Source organism: Ochotona curzoniae, unplaced genomic scaffold (assembly GCF_017591425.1).
Source record: "Ochotona curzoniae isolate NIBS_2020 unplaced genomic scaffold, NIBS_Ocur_1.0 scaffold_4506, whole genome shotgun sequence".
NCBI lineage: Eukaryota > Metazoa > Chordata > Mammalia > Lagomorpha > Ochotonidae > Ochotona > Ochotona curzoniae.
The window spans coordinates 19,810,178-19,826,862 of NW_024467119.1; the positions used below are offsets into that span (position 1 = coordinate 19,810,178).

The 16,685-nt window shown below is 41.8% G+C and overlaps 1 protein-coding gene across 3 annotated transcripts in view; it reads left to right on the top strand.

Moving 5' to 3' along the window:
• Positions 1–16,685, top strand: part of USO1 (USO1 vesicle transport factor) — a 72,151-nt gene that overhangs the window by 34,983 nt on the left and 20,483 nt on the right. For 2 of the 3 annotated variants that reach the window (XM_040967327.1, XM_040967325.1), the window contains 7 exons: positions 1,355–1,475; positions 4,518–4,696; positions 9,431–9,571; positions 11,595–11,683; positions 12,732–12,886; positions 13,881–14,092; positions 15,316–15,336. In XM_040967327.1, the coding sequence (XP_040823261.1) occupies positions 1,355–1,475; positions 4,518–4,696; positions 9,431–9,571; positions 11,595–11,683; positions 12,732–12,886; positions 13,881–14,092; positions 15,316–15,336 (918 nt within the window). The remainder of the gene's footprint in view (positions 1–1,354; positions 1,476–4,517; positions 4,697–9,430; positions 9,572–11,594; positions 11,684–12,731; positions 12,887–13,880; positions 14,093–15,315; positions 15,337–16,685) is intronic. The other variant, XM_040967326.1, reaches the window with a different exon arrangement.

Consider the following 16,685-nt stretch of genomic DNA (forward strand, 5'->3'; position numbering starts at 1 on the left):
ACAGGCAGCCCATGGGGTAGGCCAGTAACCCACTGAGCCAGGAAAATTTTGTAGTGTAGGCATTACTCCAGTGTTATTTATAGGTAATGAAGTTATATAGAAATGTACCTTCCAAGAAGGACTTTTTTATTCTTTAATATTTAGACATATCTTTTATTTTAAGCAACTTTCAATTTTATTTTATTTTATTTTAGACATCACCCTCTTAAATCAATCCCATTGGTTCAGTACTAGGTGTTTCACTGTTGGCTTATAGCTATTAGCATATGTTAATCTGATCTGCCGTTCCAATAAAAATAAATAAATCTTTTAAAAAATAATTTTGAGAAATATATTATTCTTTGTTTTACACATGAGTATGCTAACAATTAATTTTTGTAGTTTGCTTAATGTTGTACAGCTGTTAAATAAAACAGCCAGATTTTCAGTTAAGTGCAAGTTGGCTTCATCAAACAGGAAAATTGGATATCTAAAAATGACCACATTCCCTTTTTCTTTGTCTCAAGTTTCAAATTTTAAAGTCTCAAGTTTTGAAACTTGATAGGAAAATGAACGGATGAAGCCCAAAAATGTTGTGGGTGCTTTTTGCCTCGTATAAATACCTGTGCAGTAATGACAGCCGGGAGCTACTGGGACTCTGGGACTTGGGAGCTTTTCACTATCATTGGGCACTTAGGAATTCATTGAGTATTTGTTGCTATATATAAAAGAAATCCATAATAAGCAGAAAAGTGAATTTTTCTTAGTTGATAAGTAAGTTTAAAGTGTGTACCTAAACCCAACTTAACAGGTCCTAATGAAACTGAAAGAGGCAAACGCTGAATGCAGCTCATGCTGCATCTGCCTTTCATGGCGTGTAGATTTTCATCTTCTATGGCTTAGGGTAAGATTTGGGGCCAGATACTGACCTGGATGCCTGAGCTTTCTTTGCCCGACTGTGGTGATGTTTGCTGATTTAGGTTACCGAATCACAGCCTTCCCATTGTTGGTATTATGAAGCGTGTGTAGTGACTTCCCGAGGCAGATATAATCGTGTTCAACTCTCAGCTTCAGTATAAACTGTAGTGATTGAAGAGTGTGAAAGAAGTGTGTGTTTGTATTGTACAATGGAAAGAGAAACTGAATCAGTTTTTTCACCTGAATTCTGCTCTGGGTTCTGTCTCTTTGAAATTTGTAGTGTTAGAGAGACCAAGGCAAATTTCTTAATCTCCCAGTCTGTTTTTCACAAATATAAAATGAATGGGTTACACTTGTGAAATTCTCACAGGTCCTGAAGTTCCATGATTTCTTAAAGTATTTTTTAAATGTCTTGTAAATGTTAGGCTCTGCTAAACATTGGCTTTCTTCTCCACAGGGTGTCTTACTACTGCAGGCATTGACAAGAAGCAATGGAGCAATCCAGAAAATCGTTGCTTTTGAAAATGCTTTTGAAAGACTACTGGATATTATTACAGAGGAAGGGAACAGTGATGGAGGTAAAGCATGAAGAGAATCTCTGTGCACTCCGTTGTTAGCTTCTAGGAAATGCATTGGGAAGGGGAAGTGGAGGCTCAGGCCTAGCTGACATTCTTTCTTCTTTCGCTGGGGCATGTTGCATATGGGTTTGTTGTTGAGTCCTCTTTGAAATTTGCTAGGCTTCTGCAGACTGAATTGGTGTCATCCTTCTTTTCTGGAATGTCCTAGCTGCGTCCTTTCAAATTCTGTTCTGCCACATTTTCTAAGGGATTAAAGAAGATGCAACTTTGCAGATTTGGTGACAAGAATTTGAAGTGAAGGCAGACTCAATGTATATGAAGAATGAAGGGAAAGGACACAGTTAAAAATTACCAGAAAGTTAGAAATAGTCTTCTTGGGAGGGGAGAACTGCCTGTCTCCTGTGTTGGGGGCCTCGGTGAAAGTGTTCCCCGTGGTCCGACAGCGATGCAGACAGCCTCCGTGCGATCTCTTTCCTTCCAGCAATACTGAGCTGCTTTGGTGCAGGCACACTAAACAAGGCAGGTGGCTTTTCACAGGGTTGGGCCTGTTACCGCAGGGTATTGGGAGAGAGTACCAATCTGTGCAGTGAGAGCTGAGTTGGGAAGGTGGTAACAACCGGAAGCAATCTCTCCAGCAGGAGAAAGGCATCTCTCGGGAGGTGTGAACGTCTCAGGGAAAGCTTAAAACAGAAAAGTGAGCCACAAGGGTAGAGGATTTAGTCAGAGGGTGAGGATTATCACAAAAGTGGGACGGTGAACTGAGAAGTCCAGGTATTACTTAGATGGTTGTTAGCATTAAAATAGCCAAGAATGACAGGATTGACAGAAAGACGTCTGGTTTTTTTTGTTTTTAATCAGACAGTAAGAGCACTCCCATGCACTGGCCCGCTCTTCAAGTGCCTGCCACAGGCAGAATTGGGAGAGGCCAGAGCATGAAGGGGAACTCAGCCCAGGGCTCCCGGGTGAGTGGCAGGAGCCCATTTAGTTCCTCCCTCACCATTGCCTGTTGAGATCTGCAGCACCAAGATTCTGGGGTCGGAAGCCTCGGCCAGGTTTGAACTCAGGCACTTCAACCTGGAATCTGGCATCTTAGCTACTACGCTAAATGTCTGCCCCAAGAATGACCAAAATGCACCGACATGTTACATGAGGAAAGAGTAGCAACAGTGAAGTTATTATAAGTGCAGCAAGGAGAGGTAAGAATTGCTGTAGCCAAACTTTCTGAGCCTTCGGGGCCCAGACATTTTTTATGAGGGTAGAGGACTTGGAGTCTCTGGAAAATACACAGGATCTTAGCTGCAGCATCCTGACTCCAGCGTCCACATGGTTGAGAGCATCAGCTAACTTTAGTTGAGAATGTTGACAAGACAAACCAAGGCTATTGTATTTTTTATCAGCTAGTATTTGAGGGTTTGAGATGGGATCCTGAAAGTCTTTGAAAGGAAACAAGGTGGGAATAAAGAAACCAAAGCATAATGAGATGAGAAAATGAAAGAATGTACATTGAAAAAGCACAGAGAGCATCTTTTGTTGCAGGTGGTTGAGGAACACAGCGTGGTATGGCAAAAAATCGGATTAATGAGATTTAGTCTTGAAGATTGCTAAGTGACTTGCTGTGACTGAGGTAGCTCACTAGGTGCGTGCTGGAAGGAGGCTTGTCAGTGGTGGAAGGGGTGTTCAGTCTTTTCTTCCCAGTGCCAGCAGATGCTTGTAAATGAGTCAAATTCCCACCAAACCTTACAGCACAAAGGGAACCCTAATGTACAAAAGTTGCCACTTCAGTGCCAAGGCATCACTTAATTGGGAAAAGTCAGAAAGGGAGAGTATGTGGAAAGTATGTTCTCAGTTTTTCTGAAAAGTTATTTGTTGCTCTTTTAAAAAGTAATTGAGAAGGCAAGCTGCGTGGTGAAGTGGATTAGACCATCATCTGTAGTACTCACATCGTGTATGTGAATGCCAATTCAAGTCTTAGATATTCCGTTTTGAATCCAGCTTCCGGATAATATGTGTGGGAAGCAACAAAGTAATGGCTTAAATACTTGTGTTCCTGGCATCCATACGGGAAACCCACATGGAGTTCCTGGCTTTAGCCTGGCCCGGCCCCAGCTGTCATAGCCATTTGGGAACTGAACCAGTGGATGGAAGAACTGAACCGCTAAGTGAAAGCTTTCTCTAACTTTCCCTCAGTTGCTGTGCCTATCAAAGTAAATAAGTAATTGATTGCTGTAAGCATACAGCTTAACTCCAAAGTGTGGCTATGCCAGTGCCAGAGGAGCCTCCCAGCTGTGAAATCCCAGCATCAGGCCAGTCCGCTTTGTAGAGGAAGTGGAACACTGGTTTTTCTAGTGTGTGGTGAAACTGAGATGAGTGGGAGAGTTTTCCCTGTGAAGATGGTGTAGATGAAAGTGCCCTGGAGTGCTGGACTGTAAGCACAGAGGGAAAAAGATGGAACCATGGAGAGCAGGAACCGTGAGAGAGCTGGACGAGAGGCTGCGGTCCAGAGAGGTGTGCTTTAGGAAGCACAGCCAGAGGGCCTTCAGGGAAGGGATGCGGAAGCATGTCCAGGGCCTCTCAGAGGTCAAGGAGGACACGATTGATTGGGCTAGCAAAGATTTCATAGTTAGCTACTGCATGTTGACCTAAAACCTTGTCTTACTAGCATAGGTAGAGGTGAGTGGGATATTCACAGATAAAAACCTAGTGAAGAAGGCAAGCAAAACCTAAAACTACAAGTAACTAGCTACTGTACACATGAACACCTGGGTTCTTGGGAATCAATTCTGAAGAAGTATTTAAGCTGTGATTTGAAGAAACAATGGTAGAGTTACTGAGATGAATGAATAGTTAAATATGAAAGTCAGGAAATGGCAGCGGCGCTGGAGAGAAGAACGTGTTATACAACCCGTGGCTGTCAGGAATTGGGACCAACGGCCTGGCTTGCCAGACAGAGGACGTGCTGAGCCTGCAGCGGGCCCTGTGAAAACACTTGTGAATTTCAGCTTTCATCAGACCTAACGCTTTGGTTTTACATTTTCTCCCCAGGTATAGTAGTCGAAGATTGCTTGATTTTGCTCCAAAACTTGTTAAAGAACAACAATTCCAACCAAAATTTTTTTAAAGAAGGCTCATATATTCAACGTATGAAACCTTGGTTTGAGGTTGGAGATGATAATTCTGGCTGGTCTGCACAGAAAGCGACGAACCTACATCTGATGCTGCAGGTATACTGCCCTCAGTCAGGAGTGCAAGCAGTACGGCCAGCGGTCCTTCCTGAAAGGGGAGCTCCGTGTGGCGAGTGCTGCATGCGCGGCTGCTTCCAAGGAGGCTGCAGGATCCCCCTCACTGCGGGCACAGCTGTGACTCAGAGCTGGAGATCCCCCACACCCCGCATCCCAGCGTCGATACTGTTTAACACCTGCTCATTGCATTTTATCCTATTTCTTTCTCTTGTCCTGCTGTGTTATTTTTTGAAATAACTATATTTGTTTTTGTTTGAAAGGCAAATTTTACAGAGAGAAGGAGAGAAAGTGGGAGAGGTCTTTCAAGCACCAGTTCACTCTCCAAATGGCCACAGTCCTCAGAGCTGAGCTGATCTGAAGCTGGGCTCACACGGGTATAGTCTGAAGGACTCTGGGCCGTTCTCTGCTATCTTACTAGGCTGTGAGCAGGGATCTGGATGGGAAGTAGAGCAGCTGGGCCAAGAGCTGGCACCTGTGTGGAATGCCAGCGTCAACAAATGGAGAATTGGCATGCTAGGCTGCCATGCCAACCCTCTGCTATGCTTTCTTTGTTAAAAAAATTTTTTTAAAGACTTATTTTTATTGGAAAAGTCAGATATACAGGGAGGAGGAGAGACAGAGAGGAAGATCTTGCATCCAATAGTTCACTCCTGAAGTGGCTGCATTGGCCAGTCCTGCACTGGTCCAAAGCCAGGAGCCAGGAGCTTGTTCCAGGTCTCCCACTCTGGTGCAGGGTCCCAAGGCTTTGGGCTGTCCTCAACTGCTTTCCCAGGCCACAAGCAGAGAGCTGGATGGGAAGCTGAGCTGCCAGGATTAGAACCAGTACCCATATGGGATCCCAGCACAGGCAAATGAGGATTTTAGGCACTAGGCTATTGCGCCTAGGCCCATCTTTGTTAAATTTTTTTTTTTTACGATTTTTTTTTTAAACTGAAAAGTCAGATTTACAGAGAGGAGAGACAGAAAGAGAGATCTTCATCCACTGGTTCACTCCCCAAGTGGCCACAATGGCTAGAGCTTAGTTGACAGGAGCCAGGAGCTTCTTCTGGGTCTCCCACATGGGTGCAGGGTCCCATGACTTTGGGCCATCATCCACTGCTCTCCCAGGCCACAAGCCACACAGAGCTGGAAGGGAAGTGGAGCTGCCAGGATACAAACTGGGCTGAAATTGATCCCAGCATATACAAGGCTAGGACTTAACCACTGGGTTATCATGTGGACCCTCTTCTATGTTCTTTTAAGGCAAATATAATCATACAGTCATTTGTTGGGCTACATGAGAGACTAACAGGTTACATTATTGCTTTGACTATTTTCTAACCCTCTTTTATCCATTTAGGGTACTTAATATAATATTAAGAATATTAATTGAGAATATTAAGTTCAACAAATAAATTCAGTAAGCATTTACTGAAAACCAGGCTTTGGGTGCTAAAAAATGAGTAATGTCCCACCAAAGGTTAATCATGTGAGTCTTAAGACCAAACACGCACACATCAGCTGTAATTGTAGTTGAGCTCTATGGGAAAGCTTAGTGAGATGGTAGTGAGATCCCACGTGATTTTTGTAGCTGAGAACAACGGGGAGTGCCTTAAAGTGTACACTCTGGTGTTGGAGTGCCTTCTCCAGCCCTTCAGGGCTAAGTCAGCCACCTCCATGCTCTTTCAGCCATGTCTGTATTAAGACTATAGCTCTCAAACCAAGATAGTTAGCCTCTTTGGTGATCCAAGTCTAAATACTGTCCCTTGCCCTGGGGCTTGTCTGATTGCTAGTTAGGGTGACCCAGTACCCCAATTTTTGGGTCAGCATTCACTTTGTAATTTCTAGCAGTGTCCTCTTCCACTTTACAATGCCCCAGTTTGGATTATTAATTATGTGATTACCCTGTTAGGAATATGCCAGGAAACTGTCAAGAGATGTCCTGTAGGAGAAAATAAGTCCGAGTCCGATTGACTTTCTTAGCTCCATCATTACTGTTCCCCATATCACTATTATACATTCCGTGAGTGCAGGTCTTTTATGTCCTAGAAACAACCTCACCAAGTGGAGAGTTTGATGCTTTTTTCAGCACTGCTTACTTGGAGGAAATTCCTCTAGAAAAGTAATAATCAAAATACCTTTAGAACGAGTGAGACAGTCTAAACATATATAAACATTTCCTGCCAAACAGAGAAAATTTGAACTACCTGAGAGGCCTGTTTGTATTATGTAGTTTAAGATACTGTATAAGAATCATTGAAGATGAAGAAATGTTTACCAAAATAGTTTTTGAGTGAAGTATTTTAGTAGAAAAGCATTCTAATTCTATAATTAGGTTTTTTATTCTCACTCTCCCTCTCCTGTTTTATTCTTTTTTTTTTTTTTAAGATTTATTTATTTTGAAAGTTACAAATTGTGAGAAAGATCCTCATCTTCTGGTTCACTCCCAAGGTAGCCACAGAGCCAGTGGTGGCCATGCCGAGGCCAAGAGCCAGGGACTTTATCCCAGTTTCCTACATGGATTGCAGGAACCCAAATGCCTGGACCATCTATTACTTTTCCAAAGCTGTTAGCAGAGATGTGTATTGGAAGTGGAGCAGCCAGGGCAGGAACCATAGCTAACGTAGGGCGCTGGTGTCATAGGTGGAGACTTAACCCACTGTGTCGCAATGCTGGCACCCTACAATATTCTTGAAAGACATGAATAAACTTTAGCTTTCATCAAAGTTTATGAAAATAGTTTTGCTTAGCTTAGTAAAGCTTTCTGTCTTGAACACCAAATACTTCAAAGCAAAGGAATTAAGTTAATTCATGTTAAATGTATTTGTCACCTCAAAAATCAAATATATCTTAGAGATTCTATAACATTCGAATTGTATCCCGTGTTTGCCACATCTATTTTTGTGATTAGCTTGACACGTGTGCGTGCACACATACACATGCGCATGTACAAACAACCCCATCCCCTTCTTCAGTGAATCATGATCTGTGATATGCACCGGCCGCCATGATGAGCTTTCCTGGCATGTTCATACTACTGATAACTGCCATGTCAGCGTGAGTGTGTTGGCACTTGGCTTATATTACAATTTTTTGTATAAAGATTTCTTTGAAGAAGTTACAGAGAGAAAGGGAGAGAACGGAAAAAACGGTCTTCCTTGTGCTGGTTCTCTTCCCAGATAGATACTAGCCAAGATTGAGCCAGTACAAAGCCAGGAGGATCATCTCTATCTCTCTGGGTACTGAGGCCCAAACATTTAGGGCCAGCTTTTGCTGCTTTTCCAAGTACGTTAGGGAGTTGAATCAGAAGCAGAACAGCTGAATTCTGGTCCCGGCACAATGGTGTAATGGTTAAGGTCCTTGCCTTGAATGTGCTGGGATCCTATATGGATGCCAGTTCTAATCCCGGCAGCTCCACTTCCCATCCAGCTCCCTGCTTGTGGCCTGGGAAAGCAGTTGAGGACGGCCCAAAGCCTTGGGACCCTGCACCCGTGTGGGAGACCGGGAAAGAAGTTCTTGGCTCCTGGCTTCTGATCGGCGTATTGTGGCTGCTTGGGAAGTGAGTCATTGAACAAAATATCTTCCTCGCTGTCTCTCCTCCTCTCTGTACATCTGCCTTTCCAATAAAATAAATAAATCTTTAAAAAAAAAAAAAAAGAAGCAAAACAGCTAAATTCTAATGAGGATCCCAGCCATACAGGCAGTGACAACACACTGGATCACAGTGACAGCCCCTAAAACAGTGCTGAAGATGTAGCTATATCTAAATATGAGAGCTCTCCAAAAAGTTCACTGAAAATTAATATTGTAGGAAGAGCTTACATACAAATTTTAAAATCTTTTGGCACAGAATAAGCTGACCTTCTGATTTCAGTGTCCCATGGACATTCTGCAGGGTTCTCGTTGTTTTACATGACTTTTCTTGTGTTTCTGACATTTCTTGTTCAGTCTCAGAGTATCTCTAGGATCCTGGGGATTAATGAGCACTCAGTTAATGAGTCTAACCCCATGGCAAATGCACAAGTCCTTTACCTTGCCTCCAGTGGTTAGTTCCAGTTCAGAGGAAACTTAGCACACCTCAGGCCATTCTCTTCAGACCCACTATGTTATTAGATGCTTCATTCTTCTTTGGTAACAAATCTCACCTGCAACTGACTTCCTCACTTATTGATTATATAGTGCATTACAAATGCTGTGTTGGGGGGTGCCCAGCACAGTAGCCTAGTGGCTAAAGTCCTTGCCTTTCATGCACCAGGATCTCATACGGATACTGCTTTGTGTCCTGGCTGCTCCACTTCCCTTTCAGCTCCCTGTTTGTGGCCTGACAGAGCAGTAGAGGATGATCCAAGGACTTGGGACTCTTCTCCCATGTGGGAGACCGAGAAGAAGCTCCTGGCTCCTGGTTTATGTTCAGCTCAGCTCCGTCCATTGCAGCCATTTGGAGAGTGAACCAGAGGATGTAGGATCCTTCTCTCTGTCTATCCCTCTCTCCATGTAATTCTGACTTTCCATTACATCTTTAAAAAATAAGTAAATACTGCGTTGCTTGTTTTGGAGTTGACAGTTACCTGAAGGAGACAACCTGCAGCAGATCACGCAGTGTGATGGAGCTGTTGCCAGGGGTAACAGAGCCTGGATTGCCTGTGCAGGGTGAAAGGGATGCTGCGCGCAGGCTTGCTGTTCACGTAGGCCTTTCAGTTCTGTAAGAACCTGTTTCCTTTACTCTCTCTTTCTCAGCTTGTTCGGGTCCTGGTATCTCCCACCAACCCTCCTGGTGCGACCAGCAGCTGCCAGAAGGCTATGTTCCAGTGCGGGTTATTGCAGCAGCTTTGCACCATCCTGATGGCCACCGGAGTTCCTGCTGATATTCTCACCGAGGTAAACATGGCTCAGGGGAGGCCACACTGTGTGCAAGTCGGCCTCTAGCTGAGGACAAGGCAACGTAGTTAGTTGTTTCGTGTGCTGAATTCCACCGTGATGAAATCAAGTGATAATGATGGCGATATTGATTCCAAAAGATGTACCACAGTGCTCCAGTTTTATTGTATTGAATGCTGAAGTTCAGCAGAACTTCAGAATGAGAATTTCTCATTATTTTTATTGTATTTAACAGGAGTACCTAGTACAGTCTTTTGGTTTTTTTATTTCTTTGTTTTTAAAGATTTATTTTTATTGGAAAGTCAGATACACAGAGGAGGAAAGAGAGGAAGATCTGTCTGCTGGTCCCCAAGTGGCCACAACAGCCTGAGTTGAGCCAATCTGAGGCCAGGAGCTTCTTCTGGGTCTGCCACGTGGGTGCAGGGTCCCATGGCTTTGGGCTGTCTTCAACTGCCTTCCCAGGCCACAAGCCGGGAGCTGGATAGGAATTAGAGCCTCCAGGACTGGAACCGGCACCCATATGGGATCCCAGCATGTGCCAGGGGAGGACTCCAGCCACTAGGCTACCACGCTGTGCCCAAGTTTATTGTTTTTAATGTGGATAGCAAGGTAATATATTTACTCTACAATTGAATGAATAGGATAGTTCATTTGTTTGTTTCTTAATGTAACCTGTAAGAAAAGAAGATGATTAAAGAAAAGGGAATATTTATTTGAATCTACACATGCACGTTTAAAGTGTAAATAAGACTAAGTTCTGTGATAAGAACAATTGTCTTTGGATTCACTCCTGCCTGCTATAAGCCTTAGTCTCCCTCTTCCTGTGGGGCTCTTCGGCTTTACTTCCATGTATCACCCCACAGTTATTTTATGGGGTTCTTACTTAAGTTTATGTTTTTAATGTTCCTGCTAAGCCACATAAGTCCCTGTGTCTCTCATGAGTTGTCAGGCTTCTTTTTCACCTGGCTGGTTTTGTTTGTGCGCGTGTGACTGGGCCATCATACCCCGGGCCTCCCACAAGCCCTCCTGTTCTGCAGCGGTCCGGCCCACGCGCCTGCCACTCCTCTCCCACCCAGAGACTTTGTTTTGCCATCCTCCTAGGGTTTCCTTTCAGCCTGTCTCTTGACTTGGATTCTTTGGTTATCTGGCTTCTATACCTTTTTCTTTCAGCCTTTACATTATTTTCCTTAATTTCCTGGAAGAGTGAAAGGAAAATTTCTTTTGCCCTTTCTTGTCTGACTGTCATTCCTTTACCCTCAGAGCTGGGTATGCAGCTCGGGGCTGGAAACTGGCACCACAGCTCCCAGAGCTTCATTCCAGGGGCGCTCCTAGGAACTCTGACTCCTGACTCCTTCTCCTTGTTTCTGGTTTTCTGCAATTTACTGATGGCATACCGTGCTGTAGACTCCTTCCCCACCATTGGTTATGTTTGCGTCTCACAAAGCCATCTCAGCTGAGGACTGATGTCGTGCGGCCAAGGATGGTCTCAATCTTCCTTAATTCTCTTTTCTCTCTGTGCCTCTTCTAACACATGGGTGGATATTCTTGGACCTAGTTTGTCTTTTTGTAAAACATTCCTTTATAATTGACAAATTTAAATTATATATATTCATCATGTACAGCATATTGCTTTCAAATATAGCTTTGCTTTTATTTTGTTAAACATTTTTCAGTTTCATCCTTAAATTGAATTTTAATTGAATACAATTTAAATTTGTGAAAGCATCATTTTCTTCTTTAGTAAAAATAGATTCTCATATTAATCTTGGTGAGACTTTTTTCTTTTGAGACTTTAAATATATGTAATCCAGTGTTATTTTTAATTGGCAGCCCATGCTTAGTATTTTAAAGTTTTAACTTGAAAAAATGCTACAAGATTGTAATTCTGTTACTGATTTCTTTTTTGCATCTGAATTTTGACATTTATAAACAAAAAACAGTATCTAACGTTTTCTTTTTAAACAGGGTTGCTTCTTTAACTTTCTCATGCTTTTCTCTTTTTTTTTTTTTCTGCCCTTAACAGACCATAAATACTGTATCAGAAGTTATTCGAGGCTGCCAAGTAAACCAAGATTACTTTGCTTCTGTAAATGCACCTTCAAATCCACCAAGGTAGGAAGAAGGGAGCAGGCGTTAGGATATCCCGTACAGGTATGTCCAGCAACGCGGCACGGCAGGTAAAGCCGCCGCCTGCTACACCAGCTCCTGTCCCAACTGTCCCACTGCCAGTACAGCTCTCTGCTCATGGCCTTGGAAAAACTCAGAAGGTGGGCCCACGTGTTTGGGCCCTGCTACCCACATAGGAGACCTGAAGGAAGCTCCTGGTTCCTGGCCACCAACCACAGCCTGACCTCACACCGGACATTGTGGCCATTTGGGGGATGAACCAAGAGATGAGATATACCTCTCTTTCTCTTAAGTCTTTCAAATAAATAAGCAAATGTTTATTTAAAAAAATACCAAAACTGGTATTATATATATATTGAGTAAAATATATATATATATATTTCTTCACAATAGTTCAGGTATAGTAAAACTAAAAATCATCTAACAAGATAAGTATAATTTTTTTCTTTAGGATTCATTTATTTGAAAGGTAGAGTGATAAAGGATAGAAAGAGAAAGAAATCTTCCATCAACTTGATTTCCTAACCACCAAATTCCTACAATAGCCAGGACTGGACCAGGTCCACTCAGTAGCTTAGAACTACGTCCAGGTGTACCCTGTGAGTGGCAGGGGCTCAGGTGCACATGCCATCACCTGCTGCTTCCAGGCACATAGTCAGGATGCTGGTCAGAAGCAGAGACAGGGTTTGACCCCAGATACCCCACCGTGGAGTGGCAGTATCCAAGCTGCGGCCTGATGTTCTGTCACAGTGCTTGTCCAATGCTAGTGTTTTCAAAGAGTGATATCATTGTAGTGCTACTTGGAACTTAGCCATGTAGGGTTAGATAGTATTGCTTCAATTCCTAGCCGTGTGCCACCTGCACAGATGGCTTCACTTCGAGCTGCAGTTTCTCTTCTCCGACGTGAAAGTAGAAATCTCTTACTTACTCAACACTCTGGCTGTGCTTCTTCAGTCAGCAGAAGGCACTTGGTACTGATTTGTACACCTGATTGCAATATTTTGTTTTGTTCTTTTCTTGTTGACTGCAACAGGCCAGCAATTGTAGTACTCCTCATGTCCATGGTCAATGAAAGGCAGCCATTTGTTCTGCGGTGTGCTGTTCTCTATTGTTTCCAGTGCTTCTTATATAAAAATCAAAAAGGCCAAGGAGAAATTGTGTCTACACTTCTGCCTTCCACCATTGATGGTAAATAACTAAATTCTAATTTGTCCCTAAGGATGAAAATAGCTTTCTTGCAAACTTTTAATTGAATCTCTCCGTGCCTTAGCCTGAAATACAGTTTATGCCAGTGGGAAAATCAGAATTCCAAAACTTAAACATGGGTTTAGAGAACAAACTATGGATTCAAACCAGAGTTTGCATTATAGAATTCTCACTTTTGCTATGTAATTTTGGCCAAGTTGTTTTTAACTTGAGTTTTAATCAAGGTACGGGAGGATAATGTCACCTCTCTAGGAACGTTCTGAGAATTTACGTACTTACATTTATGAACCACTCACCCACATACCTAACGTAATAGATGCCAGTAAACAGAAGCTACTGTTGGTAATTCCTGCTCTAAAGCTAATCTTACCATTAACTCAAGCTGAGCCTTCTAGTATGTTGTCTAATAGAGGTCATAGTCTTTACCCATCCTATGGATTTTTAAAATATTTTATTTTAGCAGACATGAATTCTTTAAACATTTACCTTAAGAGCAGTTTGATAAAAGGTAGTTGGGCTTATCATTGGAATTCATTTGAAGTATATTATGCTTTCCTCAAAAAAATTTTTTATAAAATTATTACCATAAAAATGATTTTGCTGCAAAAGAAATTAAAATACAGAGGAATAGTTAAAATGTCATTTCCTTAGCTTTGTTTTAGAAATACCATTTTTAATCAAAATAGTATCTCTCTATAATATCATTATTAATTTAATATCTAAGTGTCTGTTATTTCTTTATTCTGAACTTTTCCTCTTCTAAGATTCCTTTCTGTTATCATTTTATCTTGAAAAGCAGACTTTTATTTTCTGGAATTGTCACCTAATACTCTCAATTAGTAAATATTTAAATAGTATTCAGTAGTATTTCGTGCTGTTTGGGTTTCATAAAAGCAATTTTTCTAAATTTCGTTCTCCTTTCCCCCAGCCCACAGTCAGGATAGGACACATTATTAACTGCTTCCCTTCTTTCCAGCAATGGGAAATTCAGTGTCGGCTGGTCAGTTGCTGTGTGGAGGTCTGTTTTCTACTGATTCACTTTCGAACTGGTATGCTGCTGTGGCCCTTGCCCATGCTTTGCAAGAAAATGCAACCCAGAAAGAACAGTTGCTCAGGGTTCAACTTGCTACTAACATCGGCAATCCTCCAGTTTCCTTACTGCAACAGTGCACCAACATCCTGTCACAGGTAAAATACGGTACTTCTCCAGCTGGAAAGTGGTTCAGCTGTATGTCTTGTCAACAATGCAAAGATTAAAGGATGGCCTTAGAAGGTGCAGATGAAAAAGAAAGGATTTAAGCTTATCGTAGCCAGAAACAGTTTTTTGGAGAGGAAGTTTTATAGGACTGACCAGTGGTTATAAGTTCTAATTCATGTTAGAAACACATACTCTGGACTCAAAGGTGATTTTGATTTTATCTTCATTTTAAATCAGCTATGACATTCTTGCTTGTCATTTTTTCTTTCTTCTCGGGGGCTAAATTCAGGTCAATTTATGAAGAAATAGAATAAAGAAAATCATATATTTGTGCCTCGCAATTTCTTTCCCCGGAGCAACCCATCAACCAGAAACAAAAGCAGAGTAGCAGCCCAGGACATAAATAGTCAGGGGGACCCCTACATGTTTGTGGGTGCTGAAGTCCCCAGCACATTCTCATTTGTCTGGTACCATTTCAAAGTGTGGATGCTAAGTGTTTAGGAATGTCATTGACTATTAAGTGATGTTCACACTTGTGCAAGCCTTGCTTTTGAACACTTCAAGCTCGTGCTTTAGTCAAAGTATGTAGTCATTAACATTCGAAGTCACTCAGGGAGAGAAAAATGTGGCTGTGTCTACAATTGTCACCTGCCTACCCTCCCCATGATAATGTGCTGAATTCTTTAGTTTTCTTTGTGCCTCATTTGTTGAATTCTTCCTTATTTTTAAAAATATCAGTACCATGCACAGAGTGTGCAGAGGAGAGCTTAAAAATTAATTGTAATGGTAAAATGAGTTGAGTTTTGTTTAAAATTGGCTTATTTCCACTAAAAATGGATTATATCTTTGATTTATCACGTCTCTCTTGGAGAATAAGCCAACTACCCTAGACTTTTTCGTGTCTTAGTTAGTGCTTGATATTCTAATATTGCTGTGATTGAAAAGTAGCCTTTTAAAAAAGATGGTCGTAAGCTGACTTCTATTGCCATAGGTTTTGCTTTAACATTATAATTATATGTACCCATATTAAGAAAACCTAAAAAGGTGATGTCTTCCCCAGAAAGTGCTGTAAAATTTCCCTTTATCTTGTCCAAAATTACAAAATTTGGGTATGTAGAGAGCCAGTGAAAACATTTTTGAAGGATTTTCTAGAAATCACATTTTTTAAAGAAATAGTAGTATTTATGAGTAATGTTTAATGTATAATTTGCAGGGTGATAAGATCGACCGACGGGTATGTATCCCTTGATTCAGCTTAGGCATTTTCCTCTCACAACAAGGCTTTTCTTTGTCATGGGTTTTGCTGATTTTTTAACTGCTTGGTTGAATTTGTACTTACACTTACGGGTCAGCAATTTATCTGTGCCCTGCGCATCTCCAGTTTTTCTCGGTGGGATGTTACGGAATTTGTAAGCACTATGGGACGGAAGATCTGCAGCTGTACACTTCTGCTTCCTCGGGCTGCTTGCACTTTCTGGGACACCTTGGTTTTGGTTCTGTGTGGTTTTTTTCCTAAGCTTGCTTCTGTATTTCTTCTAAAACCATTTCAAGAGAAATCAAATTCAAGGTTAAGAATTTTTTCTATAATTAAATGCAGAATAGTGTTATTTTTGTAATTTGAAAAATTTAAGGATTACAGATTGTCTTGGACATAGCCCATAACAGCCACTATTGGGGCTTAGTTTTCGATATGTAAGTGCAAGGTTTGGTTTGGTTTGGTTTGGTTTGGTTTGGTTTGGTTTGGTTTGGTTTGGTTTGATTTGGTTTGGCTTGGCTTGGTTGGTTATGTTTTGTTTATTTTAATATTTGAAAAAATAGAAGTGGGTCTTAATGTTCATGTTTGGGCATGTGTTTTAGTACTATGTGGGTTGTAATAACAGATTCTAGTAGGAGTTATATCTGTATGTGAGCATGATTTAACATGTTTTACAACACACATGTTTGACAACATTGCTTGCTGAAGTCTTATACTGGAAAAAATATTTTTTTTAAGTCTTCATGTCAATCATTTAAAAGGTAGTTTTTGAGACATTAATTTATACACAGTAAAATGTACATGCCTGATAGAGCCCATCATTATCTTAAGCATTACAATAAACACTATTTATTTAGGTGACAGTGTGCGCCACATCTTCTGGGTCACTTTTAGTGCCTGTAATGATCCCAGCTGGTCCCAAGCCAGGAGCCACAAACTTAATCCAGATCTGCACATGGGTGACAGGCACCTGATTACTTGCCATCACCACTGCCTCCCAGGGTCTACAATAACAGGAAGCTGGAACAGGAGACAGAGCTGGGTCCAACCCAGATACTACAAAATTGGACATGGATGTCCTAGCCACCAGGCTAAACACCCACATAGAAAGTGGTGCCTACAGAGATGCATTGAAACACTCAAAGAATGCTAGAAAGTTCCATTATGTGCCATTCTTATTCTTTGTTCGAAAAGGCTACCACTAGAAAATGAATCGCATTATAGGGCCCGGTGCGGTGGTGCAACTGGTTAAGGTCCTCGCCTTGCACGCCCGGGATCCCATATGGGCGCCGGTTCTAATCCCAGCAGCCCCACTTCCCATCCAGCTC